General features: G+C 42.4%; 1 protein-coding gene across 1 annotated transcript; it reads left to right on the top strand.

The window, feature by feature from the left end:
- The first annotated feature begins 626 nt into the window (after positions 1 to 626).
- On the top strand, positions 627 to 26,869 carry LOC133932928 (receptor activity-modifying protein 3-like). The gene is made up of 4 exons (XM_062379833.1): positions 627 to 942; positions 16,747 to 16,776; positions 16,881 to 17,028; positions 23,940 to 26,869. Exons 1-4 carry the CDS (start codon positions 810 to 812, stop codon positions 24,193 to 24,195), a joined length of 567 nt encoding a protein of 188 aa, XP_062235817.1. The 5' UTR covers positions 627 to 809; the 3' UTR covers positions 24,196 to 26,869.
- Positions 26,870 to 27,769: the final 900 nt, after the last annotated feature.

Here is a 27,769-nt window from a genome sequence, read left to right as displayed (position 1 = left end):
GTAGACCGGCAGATTTAATCAGAACATCACAGAATTACATCATAATGATGACGTTTTACTTTTGATTATAGAGGGTAAAACTTCAAATCGTTATAAAATAATTAAATTAAATTATATTGGTTGTTTGCAAGTGAAAGACAGAAAGACAACCAAACAAATGTATATAAAACAACCAAAAACATTAAAGGATAAATTCAAATTTACTTTAATTTACCTTATTTTTAGAAAGAAATTATTTTTGAATTTTAACACACACACACACACACACACACACACGCACACACACACACACACACACACACACACACACACACATATATTTTTATATATATATATGTATATGAATCATGTATAAATCAAGAAAGAAAGGAAGACGCAGGAGAGAGACAATACAGAAAATGAATGGGTTCATTATAGCTTCATCATTTCCATCACTTTCCAGTGTAAGTGTAAAACATGTCTCCAGCTGGACTTTTTCATTGAATAAAATCCAGTGGTTGTCAAAGCTGTGGAGGAAAACCTCCTCCACCTCCTCCTCCTCCTCCTCCTCCTCCTCCTCCCTCTCCTCCTACTCCCTCTCCACCCCCCGCACACAGAGGATGCGGGACAGTGTGCGTGGTCCTGACTCCTCAGATCATCCCGAGCACAGTCCGGACAGGGGCCGCCTCCACGCTGCATGGGATCACATCTCTCCAGGAGTCTCTTCTCTTCTCAATTCGATTTTAACATTCTCGCGGCCTCTCTGTGCGGGCTCATGACGGAGCTCGGATCTGCACGATGGAGATAATTGTAACCATGGTTCGTTTCAAATGTGCGTGTTCCCGGAGCAGCAGCAGCAGCAGCTGAGGTTTTCTTCCAAAGTGCGAGTGGATCGTCACAGCGTGATGGATCATACACATGAGAGCGCAGTGCTGAGAAAACTTTTTGTTGTTGGGATTTTGGGTGAGTTTGATCCCCATTCTCATTCATTCATAACAGACATGTGCTGTATGTGTGTGTGTGGTTGTGTGTGTGATGAGGACAAATGTCCCAACATCACACAAAACTCAAAGTGGAGCCGTCTTTGCATTATTAACCCACGTCACCACTTGCACAGCACCAAACAATCGCCTACAGGGTGTTACTGCACAAATACAGGTCTCATGGCAGGAGGGCACACAGCTGTACACCCAGTGTGTGTCCCTGCATGTGCACGAACACAGAGATGGCTGTAAGAAGTACAAGGATCATCCTACCACATCTCCCAGCAGCACATGCAGTTAGTGCAGGAACACTATACCACGGCTGTCATGCTCCAGTGGATAGACCTGACCTATATCAGGGCCAATGGGAATTTGTGGATCTGGCTCATTAGCTGGTGGTTGGTACACGGATGAAATCATGTATGAAATTTTGTTCCATGTGGTGCGAGGCTGTGACCGACAGAGCCTAACAGACACACACTGGTTTAACCGTAGATGTTTGTGTTGACACCGTGGAGATGTGTTGCCCTGTGGTGTTAGTGTTGTTTTAATCCCTGTTTTGTCCTGTGATCAGCAGTGGAAAAGAGGCTCAGCAGAGCAGAAACAGTACTGGTTCACACACTGAGCCGAGCACGAGCACATGTAGAGGCTCCAAGATGTGTTGATCAGGGCCCAGGGCTCTCACTGTTGTTGAGTTGATCTTATGTGTCGTGTGGACCCCTCTCCCAAGCGGACACATGAGCCCGGTGATACATCATTTCAATTTCAAGGTCTGCGATTTAGAAAGACTTCACTCAGGCTCTTATCTTGAGGCAGAATGTGGCTGTTTACCCATCCATCCCTCTGGAGAGGTAAACCTGAAATGGATTCAAAACACTTCAGGAATCACTTTCCTCACTTTAAAGTATAGTAATAATATAAATAACTTTATTCATATATCACCTTTCAAGACTAAGTTTAGGTTAAAACATTTATTAATCAAAAAAAATAAAATAAAAAAGTTAATATATAATAATAAATAAAAGAATAATAGCGCTAAAATTCAAGGAAGACCGACCATTACAATAACGAAAACTATAATTAGATAAAATTAGGGAACACAATACTATAAAAGTATAATTTAGGCTTCGATTCAAAGGCCTCGGCCTGCCGCATTTCCTGGGGCAGGGTGTTCCAGAGCCTTGAGGCTATTATTTCAAAAGCTCTGTAGTAGTATTTTGTAAGTAGTTAGAAAAAACCTTAAAACACACTGGAAACCAGTGTAATGCCAAAATGTGATGCGGTCAAACCTCTTTACTCTAGTTAAATTCTGGCAGCTGAGTTTTGTACTGTCTCAAGACGCTCTACATTTGCAGTTGCAAATAGACTGTTGCAGTAATAAGAAACTATTCAAAGCTATTTGAAGATTACGCAGCAGTAGAGCACAGAGTTACAGATGAGAAATGAATAAAACCAAGATAAAATAAAACGTTATAAAAGGATTTCCTCAGGGAGATTGTTTCAAAGAGTGGGAGCCCTGACAGAAAAGACCCGGTGCTCCAGGGACGCAGGCCGTTTGCTGAGGACCTCAGGTTACGACCCGGCACATATGGTGTCAAAAGATCAGAAATGTATTTAAGTGAAAATCCAGAAGGGGAACTAAAATTCAGCCCTAAATCTTAACATCAATTCTAAGATTTAAAATCGGAGTACAATGCTCTGTTTTAAGTAGAGGAGGTTGTTCATGTTGAGACTCCCCTGGATCTCTGCCATGTCACAGCTGTGGCCCCAGCTCCGTGCAGCCACGCAGAAAACAAGCTCACAGGCTCCTTTTCTCAATTAAAACATCATTTATGGCCAGTCTCTGTAAATACTGAGCATCACAAAACACTTTACACACGATCAAACATCTCTTATTTATTTTCAGAGTGAGTACAAATGATAAGCAGTGGATTTTCTATGATATCGCTCGTCTAAAAGAGGCTTCCCATCTAGATCTCCACTGGGAAAACAAAACATGTTCAAAGAAAACCAGAACGTATCAAACTGAAATCGTTCTTTCAGTCTAAGAGCAGGATGGTTGGTTAAGTCAGAAAAAGCATTTGCTTACCCTAATAAAAAGGGAAGCATCTTTTCTCACAATGTGGGAAGACGCCTCGGGGGGGCTCCCTTTGTTCCACTGGAAAACAGTTGTTTATCTTTTGGTAAAATGCTTTTCTTAGACCTGTGGTGGGAGTTCAGTGGGCTTGGCTCCTCTTGGTGAATGTGGCCGATGTGCTTTGCATGTCCTGGGGTGGATGTTGGGGTTTATCACTTGCACATTTCAGGTTTACCATAAAAGACAAGTCACATGTACGACCTGAGAACGCCTGCTGCTTGTGTGTCTGCACAAATCCTGCTTGTGTGTGACCAGTGGATTAGTTTGCATTTGTATTATCATATTTAGGTTTGTTCGGCGTAAAGAATATTTGTTCAACATTTAATTGATTATAGTCTAACTCATATGGGAAATTGAAAACATTGCACATGAATGGTGTTGCTACACATGAAAAGAAAAATAATGTGTATTTTGTAGGAATTAAGTGTCTGATTATAATCTGTGGTCCTGCCTGCAGAAGGAGGAGGAGTAATACAGTGTAGACTTTAATTTTAACTGTACGTGAGTGTAAGGGTGAATTGTTTTTTAACCCTGGGATATCCCGAGGACCTGTCCAGGGTGGACGCCACCTCTCCAGGCTCCAGCCCCTGACGGATGGAGGTTTATATTGATGAGACGTAGAGTGGCTTCAGTCGGAGTGGATGGGCCTGGGACTGAGGACAGACAGGCTGAGAGCTGCTCTTGTCGGCTTCAGGCGGGATGTTGTGTCAGAATCTAGAAAACCCGTCGTCCCATAAGACGGCGCCTCCCTGATGCTCGGCACACTTACAAACACATGAATAAAAATAGCTGCGGGATCTCTGAGAGTCAGACTGGACCTGGTTCATTCTGCCACAGATGCCACATATCTTGCACTTCGGTCCATCCTGGGAGAGGGATCCCTCATCTGTGACTCTCTCCGATGTTTCTGTGTGTCTTCTCCCCTGTGAGGGTGAGAATATACTTGCTGTTAACTACGCAAATGCAAGATGGCTGGTTCACATACGTCCTCAGAAATAAGCACAACACATTCGTAAGATGCAATAATTACAATAGTGAGTCCATGACAGGTTCAGTGGGCACTTCAGGGCACATTATTGCTGAGAGTTTTAAAGAGGTCAGACCAATGACTACCTTATAGTCACTCTATCTGTCTTATTCTTAACATTAGCCTAATATTGATCTCCTTGAGTGTCGCAGTCTGCGTTTATGTCGATTGCACGCAAATCAGAAAGTCATTCAGAGTCAAAGGTTAGGGTTAGGAGTGCTCTACAATCTAGTCGGATTTCTGTGGTGGGCTCCCTTCGGAGTCTTAATAATATACGTAGTACCTTAGTAAATACAGGATTTATAACAGTTCGGCCTTTGCATATGGTTAAACAGCAAGTATTTTGTATTTTAGTTTTAACTTGAAGTTTTTCTTTACCATTTATTCACAATTTGTGATTTGTGAGTATAAGCTATACAAATGAAACTTGAATGACAGAATCTTCACAGTTAACACCATGGAGCACCAGAGCCTCCAGGTATAAAATGTAAGTCTCATCCACAGCCAGTGCAGTAGATGTGCAGTGAGAGGGCGTAATGGGAGCATTATTAATCTTTCAGATGGCTGTTAAAGATTCAGACATCATCAGAAGAGACTTGAACTTTGAACGCACCACAGAGCATTCCTGATGAAGCAGCGTGTGGTCAACACACTGCAGAAGTAGTTTACACTCTACAGATGCTCATCATTCCCTGTCTTTTATTATGATAACCTGATTTAACTGTCAGCCAGAAGCCATCATACCATCATAAGTGTAGATTGGATCTTATTGGATATAATCTGAATTATATGGTGCACAAACAAAGTCTTCACATTAAAAATACAATATTCTTGTTATTGTTAGGAAGCGTAGGATAATAAACTATCACGGGAAATACCTATATATAGAATGTGATTTCTGATGGTTTTGGACAATTATAGAGCAAAATTATCAGAGAATAAACCAGGCATATGTAGAGCATATCTATGAACAGGTGCAGTACAGAGGGTCTTCTGTGCAGCTTGGCATGTTCCTTTTGACTGTCAGCGCGGTTGCACAAAAACACATTACATTTATTGAAAGCTGTCGGAAGGCTGGAAATAGCTGAACAGGTGCAGATCTGGATACAACACGGGGATTAGGTGGCCAATCAGCCATGATGGAGGTATGAGCTCTACAACTAAACCGATTTCCACTAAGCTTGGTGTTGGGATGGGTCCTAGGCTCGAGAAGAACCCATTAATATTTGGCACATTGATAAAGTGGCCAATCAGACTTGGCGGAGGTATGTGCTCTCAGGGTGACCCTATTTTTCTATAAGGCAGCTGGCTTCGGGGCACACATACAAAAGGCAGTGAGAGTGTTTTCCTCGTGCAGGAGCCTTCTTACACTGGTAATGGAGCAGAGGGGAGAGAGAAAGCAGGAAGGAGGGTTAGCTCCGTCTTTATTTCCCAGTACAGGAGAGCTGACAACAGGAGAATGCGATGAGCTCCGTTAAAGTGGGTGGAACTGAATTGACACTGAGTCTGATGACTTAACGATGTCAGTAGAGGTCCACACTCAATCAGGTGAAGTCTATTTAACAGCGCAAAAAGTAAACAAGTTAAAGTGGTACTGTAATGAGCCAGTGCTGTGGTTTAACGGTCAGTGAGGCAGAAGCTGTTGGACCGCACTCACACAACATTTAATTAACACAGATCGGATCTCACATCGAGGGACTTTTTGCATCTCTTGAGATGTGCACTCAGCAATATTGTAGCTGTTTCCAAAATGATGGGCTGCATCACGAGATCGTGAAAAGTAGAACAGAATCGAGACGGTTTGTTCGTCAGGGGCTTTTCGTGAGTGGCGTCACAGGCTCGCCTGACCCTTATTGCTGTTAGCTAAAGAGCTGAGGTTGAAGCATGATACTCAAGCATCGGACGCCTCGTCACTTGCTGGCCACATGACCTTGCAGGAAAAATCATTTACCACAAAAGTGCAATGAATCCTAGGAGAGCCTGGCCCAGGAGGAATCCACCTGTTGGAGCCGTTGTGTTTCGGGGACGAAAGGATGCACCTGTCGGCCAAGTGCACCTTGTTCTTATTTGGGATCAATTGTTAATTAGCTATTTTCACAAGAAAGGGAAAGCACCACAGCACACACAATTAATGTCACAATGTAAGAAACATTGTGGGCCCTGGCCCTGGCCCCTTATATGATTACATCGTCCAAAAACATATATATATATATATATAAATAAATATATATGTATTACCAAATCTCCCCCTTTCCCTCTGTGCGTCTCTCTTCCTCCTTCCTTCCCCTGCTGTCTCTGAGAATGACAGACAGACAGCTTGTTGGCAGGGTCCTGCCGGCCTTTGAAGCAGAGGTCTTCGGACCCACCGCTCAGTGCAACAAGCAATATGTTGGTTGACATTTGTTCTTTCATGTCAGTCGTGTGTGGTGGGACACTGAACGGACGTGGATAGAAACAGGGTGGTCGATACAGTCGATTCTTAATCACTCACATTGTGTTGTGTCAGTCCTCATTGGTCTTCGTGTATCCATCACATCCTTGATGTGGCCACAGTTGGAGGGGTAATGCGTTCCACGGCTGTGCTGGCGTTGATCCCACAGATTGTTGCTGCATAGGCCTGTAATTAATCCCCAGAACAAGTTGACATGTTGATTACACATGGCCTGTCTGGGTGTGTGTTCGTGTGTGTGTGTGTGTATGTGTGTGTATGGGGGGGTAGTTGCAACATCATTCAATGTGCTGAAGTGTTTATTGCTGCAGTACTACAGCTAGTACAGCTTTGGACTTTTATGGAGAAGTGTGTCAAAGATTTGATCACATTGACACCAGAATATGACATTATGGTGTAGACATGAGCTAATAGAATAATCCAGTCATGTTCCTATTTACAAGTTACAAAGCATACCCACATTATGACTCTATTCAATGAGTTTTATAACTGAAGCCTGTCATTATTCAATCTACGATGCCACCGTATACCATTTTGAAGGTTTGGAGACTTTATAATGGGACTAAAATGTATACATGTTAACATGATCTGACTCAATTATCTCGTATTCTGAGTATGATCTTATTCTGAGATCTATTCACATCTTATTACCATTATGGTAATCAGGAAATGCTGTCTACATGACAACATCTTTTTCAGACTACTCTCTTTATTAAGGTTAATACAGGGATGTTATTGGTGTCCATGTACACGGAGTGAAGGAGGCAAGGTCAAACCACCAATTACCTTTTTCATCCTGGTGTAAGTTCTACTGAACACTCTGTGAGCCAGGCTGAATTTAAACAGCTATCCAAAAGGAAAAGACCCTTTTCGATTGAGCCTCTTAAATTTACAGCTCTGTCTTCTTCTATGTAGCATAGCAACCGTGACCCATGTCACAAGCTCGCTTTTTGGGGTTTGTAAAAGTGAGGCTGAAACAAAGTGGCTTTCGGCTGCTTTTTGGCTTTCAGTGTAAATCCTTGTATGGAGCTAGAGACGAGCAGGCGGAGGAATACTGATGAAAGCCTGAATTGCTTTGCCTCTCTAATGCTGTTATTCCAGCTGATTGTCTCTGCCAACGAAGAGCGATGCGGGATTTATTCGCTGTTGTGGTTGCTTGCAGCCGGCTCTTTCTGAGCACTCAACTGTTTGTGCACATACGCTAAAAAAAACATTTAAACGATTAGACAAAATGTTCTTGAGCTGCTCGGTGCAGCAAACAAACCGTGATAGCTCGGAGACAGATGGATTCACTCCAGGGGGCCTTGTTCCTTTAAAGCAGCGCTGCAATTTTCCTCTTCATGTGGTAAATGGATTGCGTTGATATTGAACGGTTATACAGTCGCAGCGCCTCACAATCACCACCTTCATGTTGTTGAACTAAGCCTGTGATCCCTGGCTCCCCCCCCCCCCATGCCGCCCTGTGAATGCTGTGTTGGAGCATCTCTCTCCACTGTCATGGCTTCTCTCGTCTTCTTCTCCTCCTCCAACAGTGGTAATTTATTTTTGTCTGACTCCATCACGGTCATCCAGCCCTGGCCACCACCCCCCACCCCCCCCTACCCACCTCGCTCTTTTTCCTGCTTTTGTTTGTCAAGTACCCTGAGTTCCCCTCTTGTCTTGCACATGTGTCTTTCCTCAAGTGTCGTCTTCCTCCCCTTCCTCCTTGACCCCCAGGGCCACCCTCCCCTCCTCAATGGAAGACTCCACAGTCTGATTGAAACAGCCTTGTCCTCAGACTTATGAGAAGGGAAAATACTTTGTGCTGCAGGTGGAGGCGTGATGTTCTGTTGTATCCTTGAGAGACCCTTTTTTTCTGGATTGAATCAGTGGAAATGTGAACAAACCAATGATGAAGACAAATTTGGCCTCCAGGGAAATATATACATTCCAGATTTGCTCATAAAGCATCAAATTATAGTCTCAAATCACTTTAGGTAGGTAGAGACTGGGCAACAGTGGAGAGAACAAAATCTTCTTCCCTTCCTTTAAGCGGAATTTACCTCCATCACACTCATATTGTCTTTTAGAATCATATTTGTTCTGACCAAGACCAAAAGGAGAACAGACCTTTCAACTCTTTCAAAATCTTCATTCATTGATTGATAACCAATTAGGATGACACATTTGGCCTTTAGTGCACAATTGATTTACCCTCCAGATTTCCCTCCTCTGTACTTTTTCAAACTTCTGAATTGTCTTTGTCGGCACAACAGCTGGCCGGGGGAAAAATAATCACCTGGCAGTCGATCACTGCACCTTTTCTTCCGCTGCGAGTCCTACAGGCCTGTTATCATGAGCGGGAGCAGAGAAACTGATTGTGCAGCTTCACTCTCATGCAGAGAAAAGTGTTTTAGTTTGTCTGCCAGTAAAAATACCCTCCAAACCAGTATGAGGACATTGTCACAGAGTGTGAGTGGCAGGTCTTCCTCTCCTGGCTGTCTGTATTTTCAGATCTGTGATACCATCAGAAGCTTTTCATGCGGACAGCTGCCTCTGCCGGTTTAAATGTGCTCTTTTAGCAGCAGTGCCCCAGAATCCAGACAGACTTCTTTCACAAGTCTGTGACGTAAAAAACACGACGTGACCCACTAGAAAGGTTTGTAAAGTGAATGACGATGTATTAATCCTGACTGGAGCAACGTTGACTCGCAGACATCAGGAGGAAAGAGTAAAGTCAGAGACGTGTTATAGACGTGAAATCTGTGTCATGTACGGATTTTACAGCTGGCCCAGGGATTTGCACGGGGGAAAGCTTTCAGTCATTGCAATTCAGTTTTATTTAGATGCCGACAAATCACAACATACTGTGCAGAATCTCAATGCACTTAAGGTTGTTATAGGATAGAGGGAAACCCAGTAGCTCCCACAATCTGCACCCATTTGGAGTCGGTGGAGAAAAGAAACGTCCTCTTACAGAAGCTGACGTCTCAATGGGAAGGGGCATCGGTCGAGATAAGTTTGATTGAAAGGGGGGAGAGAGATAGAGAGAGAGAGAGAGCGAGAGAGAGTCCTTAAACAGCTATCTACTCAAGCACTATATGAAGGTGAACGCTGTGTCACTATCCATTAAAAGGAGGCCGAGGGCCATGGTGCCAGTTGCTGCCTGGAGAAGTGATCTGTGCATTGTGTCTGTCAGTCTATCAATCATGGACTGTACGTCAACTGAGAGCAATCATTGGAATCGAGATCAAATGCCCCTGCCTCCAAGATCAGACTGTCTGTTTCAGACCAGACAGTCTGCAAAAAGTTTCAAAATGAAGACTCAAGTTTCAAAATTTTCGAACCGTCTCTTTCCAAAGTATGTGCCAGTTTTCACATCACCACTAACAAGGTTTCAAACATTGAAAACAAACTGAAACAGCAGGAGAACCGTGACAGATTTAAAACTGAATTTGTGTTTGAGAAATTCTAAGAAGAGTGCTTGAGGAAAACTCAAAGACAAAATAACAAACAAAGGGATTTTTGGCTTATATCAAAAGCTTATGCAAGCCTCCCAAACTTTCTTTTAAAGCCCTTTTAAATCGAACTTCAACGTTTCAAAATCTTTTGCCAGAAGTTTCTGCAGAAAGACACTGGCACTTCTTTGTTGTCAGTAGGTCTAAATGAGTTACTAAAGGGACAATATGTTCTAGTGTCATGGCTTAATAATGTGTTTAACACTTGAGTTAGAAGAAATTTAGTTTCATAAGCTGTTGCACATTGAAGCACGGGTCACCACGACATAACACTTCTTTCTTCTCTCTTCTCTCACCTCAAAAAATTGTAAATTCCTTGAGGCAACCTGATCTTTGTTCGCAGGTCAGCGTTTCTATCACAATAACATCCTCCCCCTGTTCTGTTGGCAGATGAGGACACGACGTTGACCACTTATGTTCACCTCTGCTACAAGGTCCTTCATCTTCCTGTCAGAGACAGCTTTGCTGATAACAAGAATGATGGACAGTCGGCCCCCGAGTTGAGTTGATGCAGCTGGAAGGTCAAACTACTGCTGTAATTCAACAGGACCACATTCATTTTCATATATCAGTATATTATTGTTGCTTGCTGCAAGGCCTCGGTTCTATGTTTGAGGATTTTTGAATTTCTCTGGATATTAAAGCAGACACAACAACAAACAACGAAGGGATAACTTAATACACTTAAAAAAAGTTGAGACCACAATTTTCATGCTGGTCACTCTTGGTGTTTTTTTCTTTAGAGTGACCTTAAAGTTAATCACTGCAGCTTCCCACAGCTTAAAGTTGATTTATTATTGTGTATATACCTGATTTCTCCAAAAATGTGCCAGTCGTGCAGATTGTCAACTCACTCTTCACCTCAGTTCTAAAATAAAACCTCCATTCTGGCCCTTTGCTTCCTTCTGGCCTGCTTCAGTATCATTCTTGCAATGCAAACAAACCAGAGCTTCCTTCTCAGCGATGCAGCCTGCTTGTTTTTCTGCAGATGGTGAACACAGGGGGCGGCTAATGAAACAATGATCTTCAGAGTTCCAGAGAGGGAGGTCAGGAACACCGAGGGTCATTTCCTGAAATAGATTCAGACATATACAGCTTTTGCTCAATTCACCTCACATGTTCTCAGCTTTCTCAAAGAGGTCTTCATGAGCTACTGCTCTTATATGAATGAGACGTAACTGACGCACTGAACTGTGGCTCTTTTTGTATTATTTTGTCCAAGGCTTTTGTGAAAGTTCAAAGGAATGGCAATCTAGACTCTGCCAACAAGTCAACAACCCTGTGTTCACTTTGCTGGGTCTTTCTTTTCCTTCCCCCATAAATTCAAGGGTGTACTAAGACCACTAGAATGTTTCTGTACATGTAAACATATACAATCGTTCTGATTACTTATAATAACCTTGTTTCCAAACTTGTTTCCAAGCAGATGTTGAAATGAAGTAGTTTATTCTTAAAAGAAATCCTGCAACTTTCTGATTAGGATACATACTTTGTAGACCTGAGGCCATTATTATTTATATTATTATTAAATAGTTAAATTTGTAGGGAAACTTTGGCCTCATGATGGAAGTCAGAGGAGCTACACGGTCATCCATCCAATAGATCAAACATGGACCATTATGACCATCCCTAGGGTTGCGCTGCTACAATGCACAAAATAACATTATAATAAAAAGTCAATTAATACATGGATTATCTGTCTTCCGATGTTGAAGAGGCTGTTTTGCATTTCACTCTCCATTCTTCACTCTTCCCCTCCCTCGCTTGCGTCTGTATTTTTTCCTCTTTCTCTCCATCTGCCTGTAAAATCCTAAACTGACGTTCTGCGGCTTTGGTCTGTTTGTCTGTGCAAAAAGACAAAAGATGTAACAGGAAGCGGATGTGGAACCTGAATTGTCATAAAATCCATAGTTTGATTTGCCGCATAAAAATGACTGAACCCAAATCTTTCCTTCAGTAGTTTCATCTGACCGTTATTACCAACGCTCCCCTGGGCCACTCACTGTAAGTCATTAACCTCCTTGTCCTCTCGGGGATGGCGACGCCGACCTGCCACCTCTGGCTGTGGATTTTAGCTGGGGGGGGGGGGGGGGGGGGGGCAGTGCTGGCACTTCATCTACTTTCTCTCATCTTCTGTTTCCTGTCATCTATATTTATCTCACAGAACTAACAGGCCGTAGATGACAGTGTGGCAGCGTGCATGGCTGCTGAGCAGATTCTTGACTGGAAAAGCCGTCAACCGGTGTGGAACACCTACACACTGCTTGATTGAACTCTCTCTTAAAATAGCTCCGGGTGGTCTGCATAATTCACGGGTTTAACGTTGTTTTAATGTTGAGGCATTGCCACATTTTATGTGATTTGACGGTTTGTAGCTGAGACTGGAAGGAGGTTAAAGCGACTGCTCATGGGTAACAGCTTCCTGCTCAAGTGCAAGATGTGTTTTTGGTGGATTTCGTACGGAAGCTAATAATTTCAGCTTGTCGGTGTCTTTCTGATTTTAAACCCCCACACACAGAATCCTTTGAATGTCCAGCATTATGGATTAATCCCTCCTTTATACATTAAATCACAGACTAGAATTCATCTGATCCATTTTGAGCCTATTTTATCAAACGTCAGCCATGCTGTTTTATTCAAAGTCAAGGGAGACCTTATTGAATAACATGTTAATTTGCAAGCATGATACTCCGCTCTCATGCTGTGATGTTTAAAAATAACTGTGATGCCGACATGCAATCTGTTCCTCTTTTAAAAAATCATAATTAATCTGGTCATAAGATGAGGAGCTCCGTGACAAGGAAAGGCTTTATTTGCATAACTGTGTCCTCTCTTCTGAGTGACCAGCAGAGGACCTCAGTGAATACCAGATTGATGTAACTCCCACCTCCTCCATGTTAGATGATGGGACATCAAAATAGACAACGAAGAATTTTTTCGCTAGAGACTCTAGCTCAATAAATCCAAGTTGGCAGCTTTCATATCTGGGATGCTTTGGCTTCATTTTTGGAAAGTGGGAAGATGGAGACGAGTCCTCTTTATAAACAGGTAAAAACACTTTGACCTATAGCAAACCTGTTTTTTTGCCCCGCTGAACTCAATGAAGACTGACTTCGCAGCCTAATAAATGGGTTGACAATAGGTGCGCAGCTAAGAAATCGCCTTTTCATGTTTGACTAATAGGAGGGTTAATATTTCCATTGTCTCTAGTACTCAAAGATTTGATTTGTGTGTTATTTTAAATGAGAATCTGAGAGTGAATGATTGAATGCAATCTTTTTAAAAGTCCAATTTGCGTGAAGAACAAAGATTGTCAGTCACCTGTGTTTGAGCTTTCACTCAGAGCCGTTGCCTCTCATGGTTTCAGTAAATTGAGTTGGAATTGCCATGTTCTGCAGCTCTCAGCTTTTCAAGTGTCTAGTGGAGGCTGCCAAAGATGAATTACACTGCTGCTATATCTCTTCTGCAGAGGCATGATAGCAGCTGGAGTAGGAGCAGGGTGAAGAGCTCTGTGCCCCCATACAGACCTTATGAACAGATACTGAACCGGTTGTATGTAAAGTGTAACGCTAAACTCATTCATATTTCTAAATTAGCCATAACTTATGTGATGAGTTTTAATGTGTGTTGTGATAGAATAACAATAATAATACATTTTAAACGGGCAGCTGGTACAGTGAGGTGAAAGGAAGAAGTCGATCTGAGGGTGCGGGAGGGCACATCGACACGCAGGAGTTCAGAAAGGTCTGGTGGACCGAGTTTGTGGTTGGCCTCAAAGGTGAATTGCTCATTGTCCACTACATGCTGAGGAGCAAACAGCACAAACACAGTCAGAGAGCAGCTGGTGGTTCACACGCGTTCTCACGTATCGCCCCTCCGGAACATTCCAAGAAAATGTCCAGAGATCATTGGATGGCGGAAAGCAGCTAAAGCCGAACATTTTGCAGCTGAAACACCAGACATTTCCATCTGCAGGTGGAGGAGACCAAAAACAGAGCTAAAAGAGATGGAAAGCTCTACTTGATCAGATAGACACAAACACCACTCCACATGAACCGTGATGTTAATCTGCTGGATGTGGAGATATCTGAAAATAAAGTAATTCTGCCTCATAAAGTTCAAGCCACTAGTCCGATATTTTATCTGCCATCTAAATCCAGAGTGGGATACTAATTTGACACATAAGATGAGAGATTCACCAAGCTGCTGTAGTTCATATCTGGCATGAATCACAGTATGATGCCTCCAAATCTCTCACACACACTCACTTACCCCTGATGCCAGATCTGCCCGTGTCCCCTGAGTTTAGCGAGCTGCTGGAGCGGTCTAGTCACAGACTTCCCCCTGCTGTTATGCAGAGCTCATACTGGGGGGAATCCTGCTGCTAGATTGTCGCTCCAGGTTATTTTCATCACATCCTCCATCCTGCTTGTGTTTATTAATAATGTCGATGATAAGCAGTTGTTACCAAGTGACTAGCCAATGTGAACAATATGAGACACTGTTTGTTAAGTTTCTGTGACATGAAGCAGAATCCAAAGAAACTGAATTGATTCAGCGACAAACAAACCGGTCAAATCATCTTCTAAATTCCTGTAAAAGCTGTAGTCGCCTTGACTCATTTGGAGTTCAACTTTGATGAAGATATTCATTTTGCAAATGTGCGACCTGCCCCTGATTCGCCATTTGTCGAGAGCATATAAATCGGCGTGACCTTGCTTCCACGTAACCGTGCAGACTCTGACTCCAAATGCGCAAGATGGCGGCGTTCATATCAGGGATATTTTGGCTGCATTTCTTGGTTGTGGGAGGAAGTGGACATGCATCGTCATTTTTACTTTTATGATTTAAACATACAAAATAAGTTTAACCTTTAACAACTTGGTTAGCTATCAGCTTTTAGCCCCACATGTAATAATCCATTTAAAATACTGATATAACGTTAAAATTCTGCTGGGTGCTCCCAATGAGCTCGAGCTCTCATACAGTAAGTGGCTTATTATCAAAGGATGAGTGTGGGATAGTTTCTTTCACTGATTCCTGCTGTTTATGTATTTATGTTGGATCTTATACAGCAGATGTTATTTTGGGACTGGCCTGCATGCGGCTTATTGTCAGGAGATCTGAAAAGCAACAGGAGACCTGTGGGAAGGGGACGGCTGAAAGCCAAGTTTTGAAGTCAGAGGATGTAATTCTTACAGTGCTTTGGAAAAACTGTCACAATATTTGAGTTGATGTATTGATCAGCAGACTCAAAGTACATATCTGTCTTGTTCTGACTGTTCAGAGAGGATAAGAAATGATTTTCTGTTTCGATCGCTTCAAACTCTCTTGCTCCCTTCTGAAGCGAGAGTCGAAAGTATGGATTTGACTTTGTGACCTCTCATGACCTAAGGGATTCTCAGGCAGTGCCCTTAGCTGTCTCCTGATCGGTTCTAATAAATCTGAGGGCGACTGTCCACTCCTGACCCCACTTTTGTTTTCAGACAACTCCTTGTCATCTTTAAAAGTCTCAGAAAGAAAAGCTTTTACCAGCACTGAGAGGAATTCTTAGATATTTCCTCTTAGTCCATAAGTGGGGCTGAGATGGATGAAGCAGGCAGAGGCGACAGCACCAATATCTTTCCAGTGTTCTGCATATACTTTGCTCAGAAAAGTGCTTCTTTCCAAGAGCACTCTGCCTAATTAAGAAAGATCTTTCTTGCCCTTTAGAAACAGTTTTGACCTGGACTCTAAATGATGGTTCCCAGAATGGAGTTATGATCATTTTTATTCAGGTCCTGTGGCTCAGCTTAAACCTCTCGGAAAAGTTGGGCTTTGTCTGGTTTGTGCTCTGAAAAGGTCTTTATAAAAACCAGGTTGATATCATTGTAGGTCTGAGAAAAAGGAAATAATCTCCTGCTATGTCTCTAGCTCTCTTGATTGTTCTGACACACACCCAAGTGAAATAATCTCACCCCCACTCCACTTCAAAACATCCTCACATGCTAAAACAGGAAAACATCTATATTTAGCACGTTAACTTGCTTTGTCCTGTGGGGTGTCTTTCAAACTGCTTTGTAAGTGTGGCACTTCAAAGGGAGATCCACTTTCCTGTGCAGCAGCACATTAAGCTCTGGTCATTGTTGTACTTGCTACTGTAAAGTTTGTGAGTTTGGATCAGAGAACAGAGAGTGAGGGGAGTATTTAAGCTTTGTGTTATGAATGCAGGTTAGAATTTAAAGGGTATCACTGGAATACCTCTCTTTAGATTTGATCTTTTCTTCTCTCCGTTGTTTTCTCTCCTTCAGCTTTGCAGATTCACTGAACGACGCAATGCAAGAAGGAATGCTAATTCACAGAGCCATGAAAATGCAGCTCATGTCATAAATTCTGGGTTTTATTGATCCCAAGTACTTGTCTGTTGCTTGACCGCAGATTCTGCTCCGTGTAAACTGTGCTTTTCTCCCCTGTTAATGATTCAAACACACAACGCAACACTTTGAAAACTTGTCAAAGATTAGTTATTGATCCGGATTTAATCCGATCAAGGGAAGTGGACTGTGGTCCTTTACATCATTACTTAAACTTTTTGTGGAAGTTACAACATGAAATGAAAAACTCCCAAAAGACCACGAACCTTCAAATGTGAAAGGATGGAACCACTCTAACTGTTTACTGTTGTTTCTTTGCAGTCAATGTCTGGATGATGAGAGGGCTGTCAGGTAAGCATATTGATCCATCTATCCATCCATCCATCATCCATCCATCCACTGACAGAACCTAAACAGCACGTGTGAGCTTGTGTCCTCTGCTCTCGTCCTCTCAGCCGCCGAGAGCTTCACCACGGAGCTCCCCAAGAAGCCCTGCAACGAGTCCCGTCTGCAGTGGGAGGTGGAGGTCTGCGGGGAGGGCTTCAAGCGGGACATGGCTCACATCCATCCACAGCACCGGTGTAACCTCACGCACTTCATCAGGTACTGGTGGACTCGGTTTGCGGCTTCATGTCATTTTTAGTCGTGCATCAGTACAGGGGTAGGGTTAGGTTACTGTGTCTGTTTCTGTATGTGATTTTGAGGCCATGTTTAAGTGTAGTCATGTATCATTCTTGTACACAGCAGACATTTTGAAATGCTATAGTAGAAGCATTGGTGTAAATAATGAAATTAGTTAGTAGGACTTCACAGAGCCATTGTTAATGGTAATGAAAATGTCCATACCCTATATAGTGGATTTCTCTTAAATTCATTTGTATGGTGAGATTGTACCAGCATGCTACGACAGATTCAACAAATTTAAGTATGTAAAAGATGTGGGTAAACACAAAAACAGCCACCTGCAGTATTTGAATGAGCGTGCACAAAGATAAAAAAATTGCATAATTAACATCCAAATAACACCACATATATATACAAGGCCAGAATTCTTGCCCAGTGTCAGAAGTGTTCATTTAAAATGACATCATAGAGTAAAAAGAAGAATTTTGACGAATAGAAAACCTTTCACGTTGAAAAATGTAACTTTTCACGTTATTATCTGACTCTGTGAACTCCTATGAGATCTGCGTTGAAGGAGGTCAGACTGATCCGTTGTTTCTTTTTCTCGTGTGGCAGCATTACCCTAATTGTTGTTGTGTTTGTTTCTAGTTTTTTGCAGTTTGAGTTTATTATTTCTTAGTTCTTGTTTTACTTTGAAGCTTCTTTCCTTGTGCGTCTCTTTCTGTGGTTTCCCTTCTTGGTGATTGTCTGCACCTTAGTTCAATCATCTCCCTTGTATATACAGTGTCTGTGCTCCTCACTCTCCTCAGTCAGTTTCTTTTGTTGACGTCCCTACAGTTCCATGTGCTTTCTGTAGTTTGTTGAGATAGACTTTTAGTTTGCTTGTTTGCCTGTCAGTCGCCTTCTTGCTTTGTCAAATACCTGCTTTTTGGGTCTAGACCTAGTTTTATGTTTTCCCAAAATACATTCTGCACCTTGTTTTCTTCCTAATGGTTATTTAAAAAAACACCAGTTCATTACATCATTCAAACTTAAAAAACTGACTTTAAAATTTCATCACAGAGAAACTAGGATGGATGAATACAAATTTTTCTAACTTCACTCTGCACCATCGACCAAAACTTCTGCGCACAAACAATAAAAAGTTACAGTATGTAGTGAGAACTGTGTGAGGAGGACTTACTAATGACAAGGAATAATTCTGAAGTAGCTCAAAAGCATTTACACAGGACAAACTATCAGCCCACTGCAAACCTGCACTGCACTGGTTTTACAAAGGCAGCAGAGAATCTCTTGTACTGACAGGAACTCTATGGAACACAATGAAACCTGTGCAGCTTTAATTTGACAGCGGTTGAACTGCGAAGTGATCAGGAAAAGACGCTGGAAGCAGCTTTCACGAGTCGCTACGGAGCAAATATTTCATTTAGTGCAGCAGACAGAGGAAAACTGACAGGGACAAGACATGTGGACGCTGAAAATCCCTCCACATTACGAGCTCTTATCTTTATCTCCTCCTTTCTCAAGCCCTGTTGTCTTCCTGTTTGACAGATCTATATTTGTAGTTCCAGTTAAAGGGGTCATGGGTCCTATAGGTTAAGAGAGAACTGTTATCCCTGTCAGCCCCATGCTGCTGGGGGGACGCCATGTGGCCGGTGTGCACACAGCTGGGTGTAGCTGTTTTCAAGAAGCATCTGGGCCCTCGACCTCCCGACTGTTTCCATCTTCAGCTTTCACCTCATTCCTCCTTCTCACCTCTGGCCTCAGATGTTGATCTCTTTTTATAGCTCTCCATTGACTGCAGAGCCACAACGAGCAGGACAAGAGCCAGCAGACTCGTTTCTTGAACAATAACATTCACATGGGAGATTCAAGTCGACGTTTAAAATAACCGTCTGAGTCAAGTGGAAAATTAAGGGATTCTGGGAAGAAGAAGAAGAAGAATCAACTGATTCATCCTGTGTTCATAAACTAGATGGTTTTTTTTTTTTTGTTCTCCATCAGAGCTTCATGCTGCTTTCCAGCAACACACTGTTTCTTACTAATACGAGACACAATAAATTTGGATCAGTTTGAATGTGACTTCTTTTCGCAAATAACATTAAAAGGAAACAATACTGGGAAACGGGGCTTCTCTGAAAGCTAAAGTGTAACTTGAAAACTGGTTTTATCTGTAACATTAGTGCTCTCTACATACTGTGCAGTTCAAAGCAAAATTGACAGTTCAAATGAACCTTTACCGCAGTTTCAACTTCTATCTGTCGACTGTGACAAACGCATAAACATTCAGTATTCACACCCAATACCTCATTTAGCCGCTCCGCATCAGGAACGCAGATAACTCGCTGTGTGAACAACAGATGCAGCAGATCAGCGAGGCAGCCGGCACGCACTGCACATGCACCCAGTGAGTTCTAGCCGTTATCCTGCACACTGTAGATAAAATGGCCAAGAGTCAAAGTCATTACAACTCCTAACATAATATTCTGTCCATTAGTTACAAAAACATGTTCATCTGCACCATCGCCCAGAAACAGCTCAGCTGCCGACCGCTGCCAGTGACTCACTCCCACAATCCCCCTCAGGTTGGTTTAGATGGGGGTCTTTCCAGGGCCATCCCTCTCTTTTCGCTCTCTTTACACAGTATGAAATAAATCATTTATCCAGGCGCACATCAAACGAACTCCCACTGATCTGCAGCTAGAGCTTCACTTGGACGACTGGCCTGAATGTCTGCACTTGTCTGATGGCGCTCCAGCCCAGGGAGGCTCTTTAAAGTCCAGTTTGATTTTGGTCTTAATGTTTGTCTGGCTAGCGTCTGCTCAGCTTCACAATAGAAAACTGCAACAACTTTCTAAAATAAGAGTTGAAGAAATATGGATCAGATTTGAGTTCAGTGCTCGGTCACATTTCACTTTGAGAAGTTCAGATAATCACAGGACTGTCCATCAGGCCTATAAATGGTTACATGGGTGCAGGATGGGGGGTGTAATACTCTGTTTGTAACAGTATCCCAAGAAAGTGGATAAAGAAAATGAAGAGAGATAAGAGCTAGACATATTTTTTAATCAGAACCCGCTCAGTGTCAGTGACGTCTCACATATCAGACGATGGGAACATTTATCAGCAGGTTTCATCGTCTACAAATTCTGTCTGCATGACGCCACTAAAGCTGAGTAGATGTTTGAAAAATGATGACGTAGACACTCTCAAGTCTTTGCTGATTGGATGTGCTAGCCTTCGCTAATTCATCAGGCTCCTATCATGTGACCCCCTTATGTAAGGCAACGGCCATTTTTGAATGAACAGGGATAAAAACTGATACAGAGCCAAAACTCATGTGTGGACAGAGATCGTTTAGTTTGAAAATGCTTTTTTTAGAGCAAACATATGAATTTAGCCTGAGGACAGAGGAACCTGGGAGTGGAAGGAGGGAAGAGTGGAGAGTGAGAAGCCACCAGTAGTGAACCCACCCCTGCTGGTACCAGCTTCTTGGAACACAGAGGGGGGTGTATACAGACCACTCACTGTGTGTGTGTGCGTGTGTGTGCCATTTAAGCACTTTAACCATTTACTTCAAATAACATATTGGTCGTTGGCCTTAGTGACAGTTGTGTAGTCACAAACAAGGGAGCAGTGTTGGTACTAGTCAATCGTTGACCTTGTTATAACATATAATGACATAATATATTTACCGTTGTGAATTGTGGTCGGTCCCTTTGCGGACCAGATGCTGCTCTGAAGACACATAATTGAGCGTTTACATGAGCGAGCTTTATGTTAAGTGGATTACGTGCTCCATACGATCTGTGTACATCTGTGACGCAAGCCGATAAAGACCCATATGAGCAAAATTACATCTAATCCTGTTTGGAAATGCAAAGTTCCCCCCAGATATTTTCTACTGAAGTGGTGTATAATATATTCACATGGTGAGCATGATACAAATGTCCAATTTAAAGTCCAACTTTAAATATTCATAATCTCCCTCATGTAAGACTTTTTTCAGTAAACAAAAAACTGCCAATGACCAGAAGCAGGATTGTCTTTGTGATTGTGTGTCTGTGTGTGTGTGTTTGTGTGTGTGTGCGTATGTGTGTGTGTGTGTGTGTGTGTGAGTGAGTGTGTGTGTGTGTGTGGTGTAGGCTCAAGGCTCAGACACATATTTACACCAGAGTTAATGTCAACATGGGATCCATCCTCACTAAGATGTGTGTCTGGAGGTTCATCACATGACCACAGCTGCAGGCAACCACCTTTAGAAAACTGAACATGCTGTGGTTTCCCATCATGACTCACATGTTATGGTTGTGTTGCCTGCAAACATCCAGCTCATTTTTATCAGTCCTGCTTTCACAGGGAGGTTTAAGTGTCTCAGGGGAGGATATGAAACAACATGCAAAGGGAAACATTACTCTTTAATATGCAGTACACTGCTTTGGTGATGCTCACTGGTCCACTGGTGATCCGCAGCATCTCTATCTGCTCCCACACTGTGAGTAATGTGGTCATGTTTGAGTGATAACATTCACACATCCACTGTGAACCTGGTTCCGCTATTTTTACCCTCCAACAGGGGAATTATGTGTGGATGACAGTTTGAAACCCTGTAACATCTGGGTAATAACCTCAGAAGTGTGTCGTTCCCTCGGCCCTGCAGGCTGCATCTCATCACTTACGCCCTTAAAGCTCTCCTACATACATTCTTTATTTGTCTTTCTCTGGCCTTTTTATTTTCTCTTCCACCACCACTGCAGCCCAAACAGACAGGTTCACATCATTTGATTTGAGCCCCGGTTAAAACAACAGTCTGAATAAGACACTGCCATTCAAACAACATCTGAAATTGTTCCAAGTTTCGAAATAAATACTATCTCATGTTGTGTGAATCCCGGTGCAATTTTCTGTGTTTTTTTGTTTCTGTCCAAAAGGTTGTTTGAGCTGAGGATCAGAAAACTATGGTCATTGCTGAATTTTCATTTCATCCCCATTCTGGGATTAATATAGGATTATCTAATTTTATCACATAATAAAATGCATCTGAATGCAGTGTGCAAGGTTTCTGTGCCTGACAAAAAAAAAGAAAGAAGAAAAAAGGATTTAAAAAACCTTTAATCTAACCTTTAAATAATGGCGGTTTAATGTCCCTCAGGCACAGAATGACCGAACACCTTTACAAAAAACGATTGATTGAGGCTTATTACAATTAAGCCACAAGGTCACAACAACAGCAACACAAGATAAAAGCGGAGGCTGCAGCAGCTTCATCAGCACTTCATCACTCAGACAGTTGTGCAGTCCTCACTGAAGAGTGATTAGACAGACGACATATAAGGCCAAAACCGGAAAACACACACACACACACAAACACACACACACACACACACACACACACACATACTCACAAATTATAACAGCCCTGGTCTCAAGGCTGGCAGTAAATACCCTACAGCAGTTTTACATCGTGTTCTAAATGTTATCTTGTGACTCGGGGTTTGATGTTTATGTTTATTGATGTTTATGTTCATAAGTGTTTTTTTCAGCCATAGAAATAACACAAAGATCTATTAACCCTTTGCGTGGCCTCTCAGGCTTCTGCCTCCCTGAGCTCTTTGGGGCTGTACTTTAGCTCAACAGGAAAATCTACAGTCACTGTTCAGAGCTGAAGAAACGATTGAACCCTCCTCTGCATGGTAGAAGCATCAGCTATTCCACATGATGATATGTAATTACAGTATTCCCTTCAAAGGACGATAGCATTGAAAAGTAGAGGTAATTAGCAGATTGCCATCTTCGAAGTGTGTTATAGTAATACTGACACAGTTAATCCAGTTTCCTGCAGAGAGTTGGATGAGAAGATTGGCGCCAGTCCCACAAGTGCATTTTCAATCTGTAGTAACAAATATTTGAGAGTGTCAGAGTGTGGGAAGTGATGAAAGACTTGAACATGTCTGAGACGACTGAGCCAAGCCAAGAGAGAAACCAATCCTTTGTAGGGGTTTTGGAAAAGACAGCTCTCGGTCCAGTGCTCTCACAGCTGTGCTTCCATTGTTGGGCACATCCACACAGCTCTGTATTTATTTAAACACGCATCAGCTCTGCTCGAGTTTGCCTGCAATCAACACAACGCTCTAAGAGTCTGAGAGCTGCTGAAATGTTTGGAAATGCTACTGGCCCTGTTTTAGTTTGCGACCAACAACCAAATGCATCCTGTTTAAACCGGCACACACATGCCCAGTGTATGTGATGTGATATGCATGTCAGGCGTGTTACTATGGAAAATACAAAATGCTCATTTGGACAGAGATTTAGTTGGAAAACAGCATCTTCAAACAAAAAAACATATGGATAAAGTTGTAGAGTCACAGTAGAGCCTCAGGTCCAAATGATATAAACAGGACAGTTCATCTTCAGATTTGGAGCCAGAACACGCAGATGGTATAAGTGTGACAGTTTTATAGTGAAGCTGATGGGAATACTGACCTGTTAGACTCATAATTCAGGAAGCAGGAATGGGAATTAGGGCCGACTGAATGGATTCATCAAAGCAGAACTCTAAGCCGGTAAAGCTCCACAAAGGCTGTGAGCGGCCCTGGATGCTTTCTGAAATACAGGAGGGTAGTGGGTGGGAAAGAGAGGGAAAGGCGGGAATATCCCAAGCCGCAGTGATGGATTACATACTGAACTGTCAATGCTCGGAATAATACCAGTTAATCCATTGTGGTTTATTTTAAATAGTCGTCCTTCAGTGAACCAGGTGTAGAATAGGAGAGGTCATGTTGAGTCTGTATGGGTGGGAAACCTTTCACTATGATATGCCTTCCAAGAATTTCATACCTTTATCATTTGTTCTAATCCGTTCCTTCTCTTGTTGCCCTCTTCCTCCCCAGTGAGTACCACCTCTTCACCCTCTGCACAGAGACAAAGGCCAGCCACGTCCACTGCTACTGGCCCAATCCGCTGGTGGAGGTCTACATAATCAACATACACAAGCACTTTTTCGCCAACTGCAGCATGGATCACGTGGAGTGGGTGGACCCGCCGGAGAACACGCTCACCGCCCTCATCCTCATCCCCGTGTTCCTCACTATGGCCATGATCGCACTGGTGGTGTGGTGCAGCAAGAGGAGCGATAACATGGCCTAGGGAGGAAAGGAGGAAGGAGAAGGACTGAGTTCATGGTCTCAGCGTCTTTACTGAAACAGTACAGCAAACTGTGCATAATATAGAAGTGCATGTTTGGTCAGTTCGTCAAATGTTCCATTAGTGACTCTGCAAACCACCACATCCCAAAGAGACAAGGAGAGCAGTCCCTGGTTGTTTTACATAATGGGTTTGTGTCTGTAAAAAACGTCTTAGGGTTCAAACACTCATGGTCACATGGTCTCCTTCTTGGTCTCCTTCTTCTTAAACTGTTTCTATACAACTCGGTTGCTCAAACATATCTAGATTTTCTGAACACATTTTAGTGATATATTATCTGATATGTTATCAACATATTTGGGACATAAATACAGTTTAACACAACATGTCCTCCTAACGGTCATAGAAAACATGATCTGATTGCAATTACTTTTCCATCAAACATTTGCTGTCTTAAGTTTCGTTATTTAGAAACATAATTTCTAAGAGAAATGAAAGAAATTGGATATCACCAGTCTGCCATATATTAGTATTATCCCAAAAATATCCCCAAATCAGTTTCTGGTTCTGGTTTACTACATTTCTTAAATGCACTGCACGCCGGGAACCCTCCTTTAAAATGTGTTGAATGTGGCCCACAGGGGATGTTGGTGGTTTGATATTATTGTCACTCATCAGGGAACTGGACCAGCAGGACAATTGACCAAATCTTGGGGCATTGCGTAATTCAGCTCATGGATCTGGACCGTGGAGCTCTTGTCGGATTCTTGTCGGAGCACTGTATCGTTGTTGAAGGCCAAAGTATCCACAGAGCATCAGAGGCAGCAACTGAAGACTTTTGGAAAGAAGACTCCCAGAGGACGCTCGTTAAATATGTGAACATGATACCACATGATGGCTGCATGGGAGGATGAAAAAGAGGCCAAATCTGGACTTAATATTGATTCTGCGAGTTGGATCTGTATGTTGATCCATTGAACAGACTGTTGCCACTGGAAATGAAAGAAATCCCACAGGTGATTAACCCAAAGACAAGGCAACACTATCATTTGTGTGTTTTTGGACTTCATTTTAATGTGTGTCTACCTGAGCCCCAGTGGACTGTATAGAACAGTGTAACTTATCACATAATGTTGAATAAATCACTGTTAATACTCACAAAGAGGGGTTCTCAGTGGAAACGAAGCAACTATGAGATGACATTGAGACCTCATTCTGTACAGTCATACTCTGTCCATGCTGTCTACTGTAATTGCACTGCCTTTTCAAAGTTCCTCAAAGAGTGGAACGGAACCTATCATGCACAGTGTCGTGGTTGATTCTCTGGCCCACAGTCCTCATCTGTCAAAGCTAAACCTAGCCCCGATTTTCCATGTTCTTGCACAGCGTCGGACATCGGTGTGTGTTAGCCAGCGCTCACATCGGCGGCCGTCTGTGGAAGCAGGAACTCCTCACTGAAAGCGATTAAATACCAAGTCTCTTTTAACATGGCTGGTTTACTCTGTCTTGACATCAAGAAAGCAAACACTCGCAGGCAGCTTTGTGATGCGGTCTATCTGAGGTCATCCCTTCATGAATGTTTTAGCGAAGCCACAGACATGTGTCGTCTGCTGCCTCCTGTTTCTCTGATCCAGAGTCAGTGTTTCACAGGGGAGCGGTAAGACTCTCACCGTATGATCACAACCATTGATGATAGAGATGATTCCAAAATCATTTCCCCCCTTACCATAATTCCCATTCCTAGACGTTGTGTATTGGCCGATACCAGAAAGAAACCCAACTTATCACATTTTAACAGCTGTATGCTTCTAACCTTGTGTGGAAGTGCTTTATTTGGATGAAACTAATATATTCACCAGTACACTTGATAGACCGACCCAGCATTCTCAACAGTATCAGAGGTATTTCCGTTGCTGGTATCAGTGTGGAAACATTTCTTCACTGTGATACTGATCCAGCTGGTCAGCACATATTTCATTTCTCTCGAAATTTCCCCAATTGTGAAGAGTCATGTTTTCTTTTTCCCAGACATTGTGATGCACTGCTCTGGTTAATTAGTGAAAGAATTAAACTTGCGGTTGATTAGTTCACAGATAATTCCGTCAGTTATTTATATTTATATTTACATTGGATAAAAAAAAAACTTAATAACATAAATATGTGCCATAAACAATAAAAGTTAAGGAAGCCTAAGGTGGCCAGAATCAAGCAGAGCACAACCTTCAAGTAAAGCCTCTATAGTTGAGCATGAAAAACATTTTCCCTTTACATTTCCAACTGAGTCTTCAGTAGCTTGTTTTATTTTAATGGACTTACAAACAGGAGTTTCAGTCCAGCCCAGGGGTCATAGGGTACATCAACAATGATTCAAAACCCTAAAGGCAGTTCAAACAATTGCTCATTTGTGACCAGATTTATCACAAGGTGTTTCCTCCCAACAGACAAACCCGCCCACCTGAGCCTCCCTGTTGAACTCCTTTATATTCTGTCATCTGAGAAGAGTGGAAATGTGTGTTTGTGTGTGTGTGTGTGTGAGCATTCATCACTGTCAAAGGAAACTCAACCATTCCCGGCTCAAGTCATCACATCCTGAAGGGATCATTTTATCATCTGCTCACTCAGTTATTTTCTGTAGATACTATTTAAGGTCACAAATAAAAAAAACAAATCAAAGACAGACCTGTCCCAGTTTGCTTTTTCCTCCACGCATTCTGCTCCTGAGCAGACAAAGTGACAGCAGCTGCTGACACATGCGGTCTCTCATCTTCCCGATCTGCTTTGTTCCATAGGAGCGTGAAATTAAGTTTTTATTAAGCTGTACATATTTACCTCCACAAGCAGCAACATTACCAGAAGTTCAGTTTGCAGCCGCTCAGTTTTAATGGCAAATAAACATTTAAAAAGACAGCGAGGCAACGGTATGATAGTGAAGTGTCACATTCAGAGATTTGTTTACATCGCCTGATGGTGTAGGTTTTATAAGCTGCATTAACTTATTTTCCCATTAACGTCAGAGAGAAAAAGCAATTCACTCTGGACTTATATACTAATATCATTCTGATGTTTTCACTTCCTCCTGTTGTACAAAAACTAAGCTAAACAAAGATATGGGTGCAACCATCTTTGCACTTTTGATGCCATTTGGAGCCAGTCTGCACAACTGCGATCGTGATGTTGACTCACAGTATCACAGCCCTGCCGCTACATGCACTTCAGCAATCACAAGTCTCAGCTTTCAACCATCAACCATTTGTATACCGGTAGCATCAAACTAATTAAAACCAAACTTTTTGGACAAATTAACACTGGAACATACATCAGTGTGATTAAAAAAGATCAAAAATAACAGAAAGCACATTTGAGAAGTTTACTTTGACTTTTTGGTTTGGTCCAAGTCCCGTCTGCTAACATGGATGAGGTGAGGTTTATAACTTGTACTGCAGCCAGCCACCAGGGTGCTATCATGACACTTTAGTTTGTTTTGAGGAGCTGTCATTTAGTCCATCTTTATATGCAGTCTATGATTACTAATGTATTGTGACGTTTGGCTTCTGTACTAGATTCTGTCTTTTGTTGA

The sequence above is a fragment of the Platichthys flesus genome, chromosome 21 (assembly GCF_949316205.1).
Source record: "Platichthys flesus chromosome 21, fPlaFle2.1, whole genome shotgun sequence".
Taxonomy (NCBI): Eukaryota; Metazoa; Chordata; class Actinopteri; order Pleuronectiformes; family Pleuronectidae; genus Platichthys; species Platichthys flesus.
The sequence above is the reverse complement of the archived record's forward strand: the minus strand, read 5'-3'. Positions and strand labels throughout refer to the sequence as shown.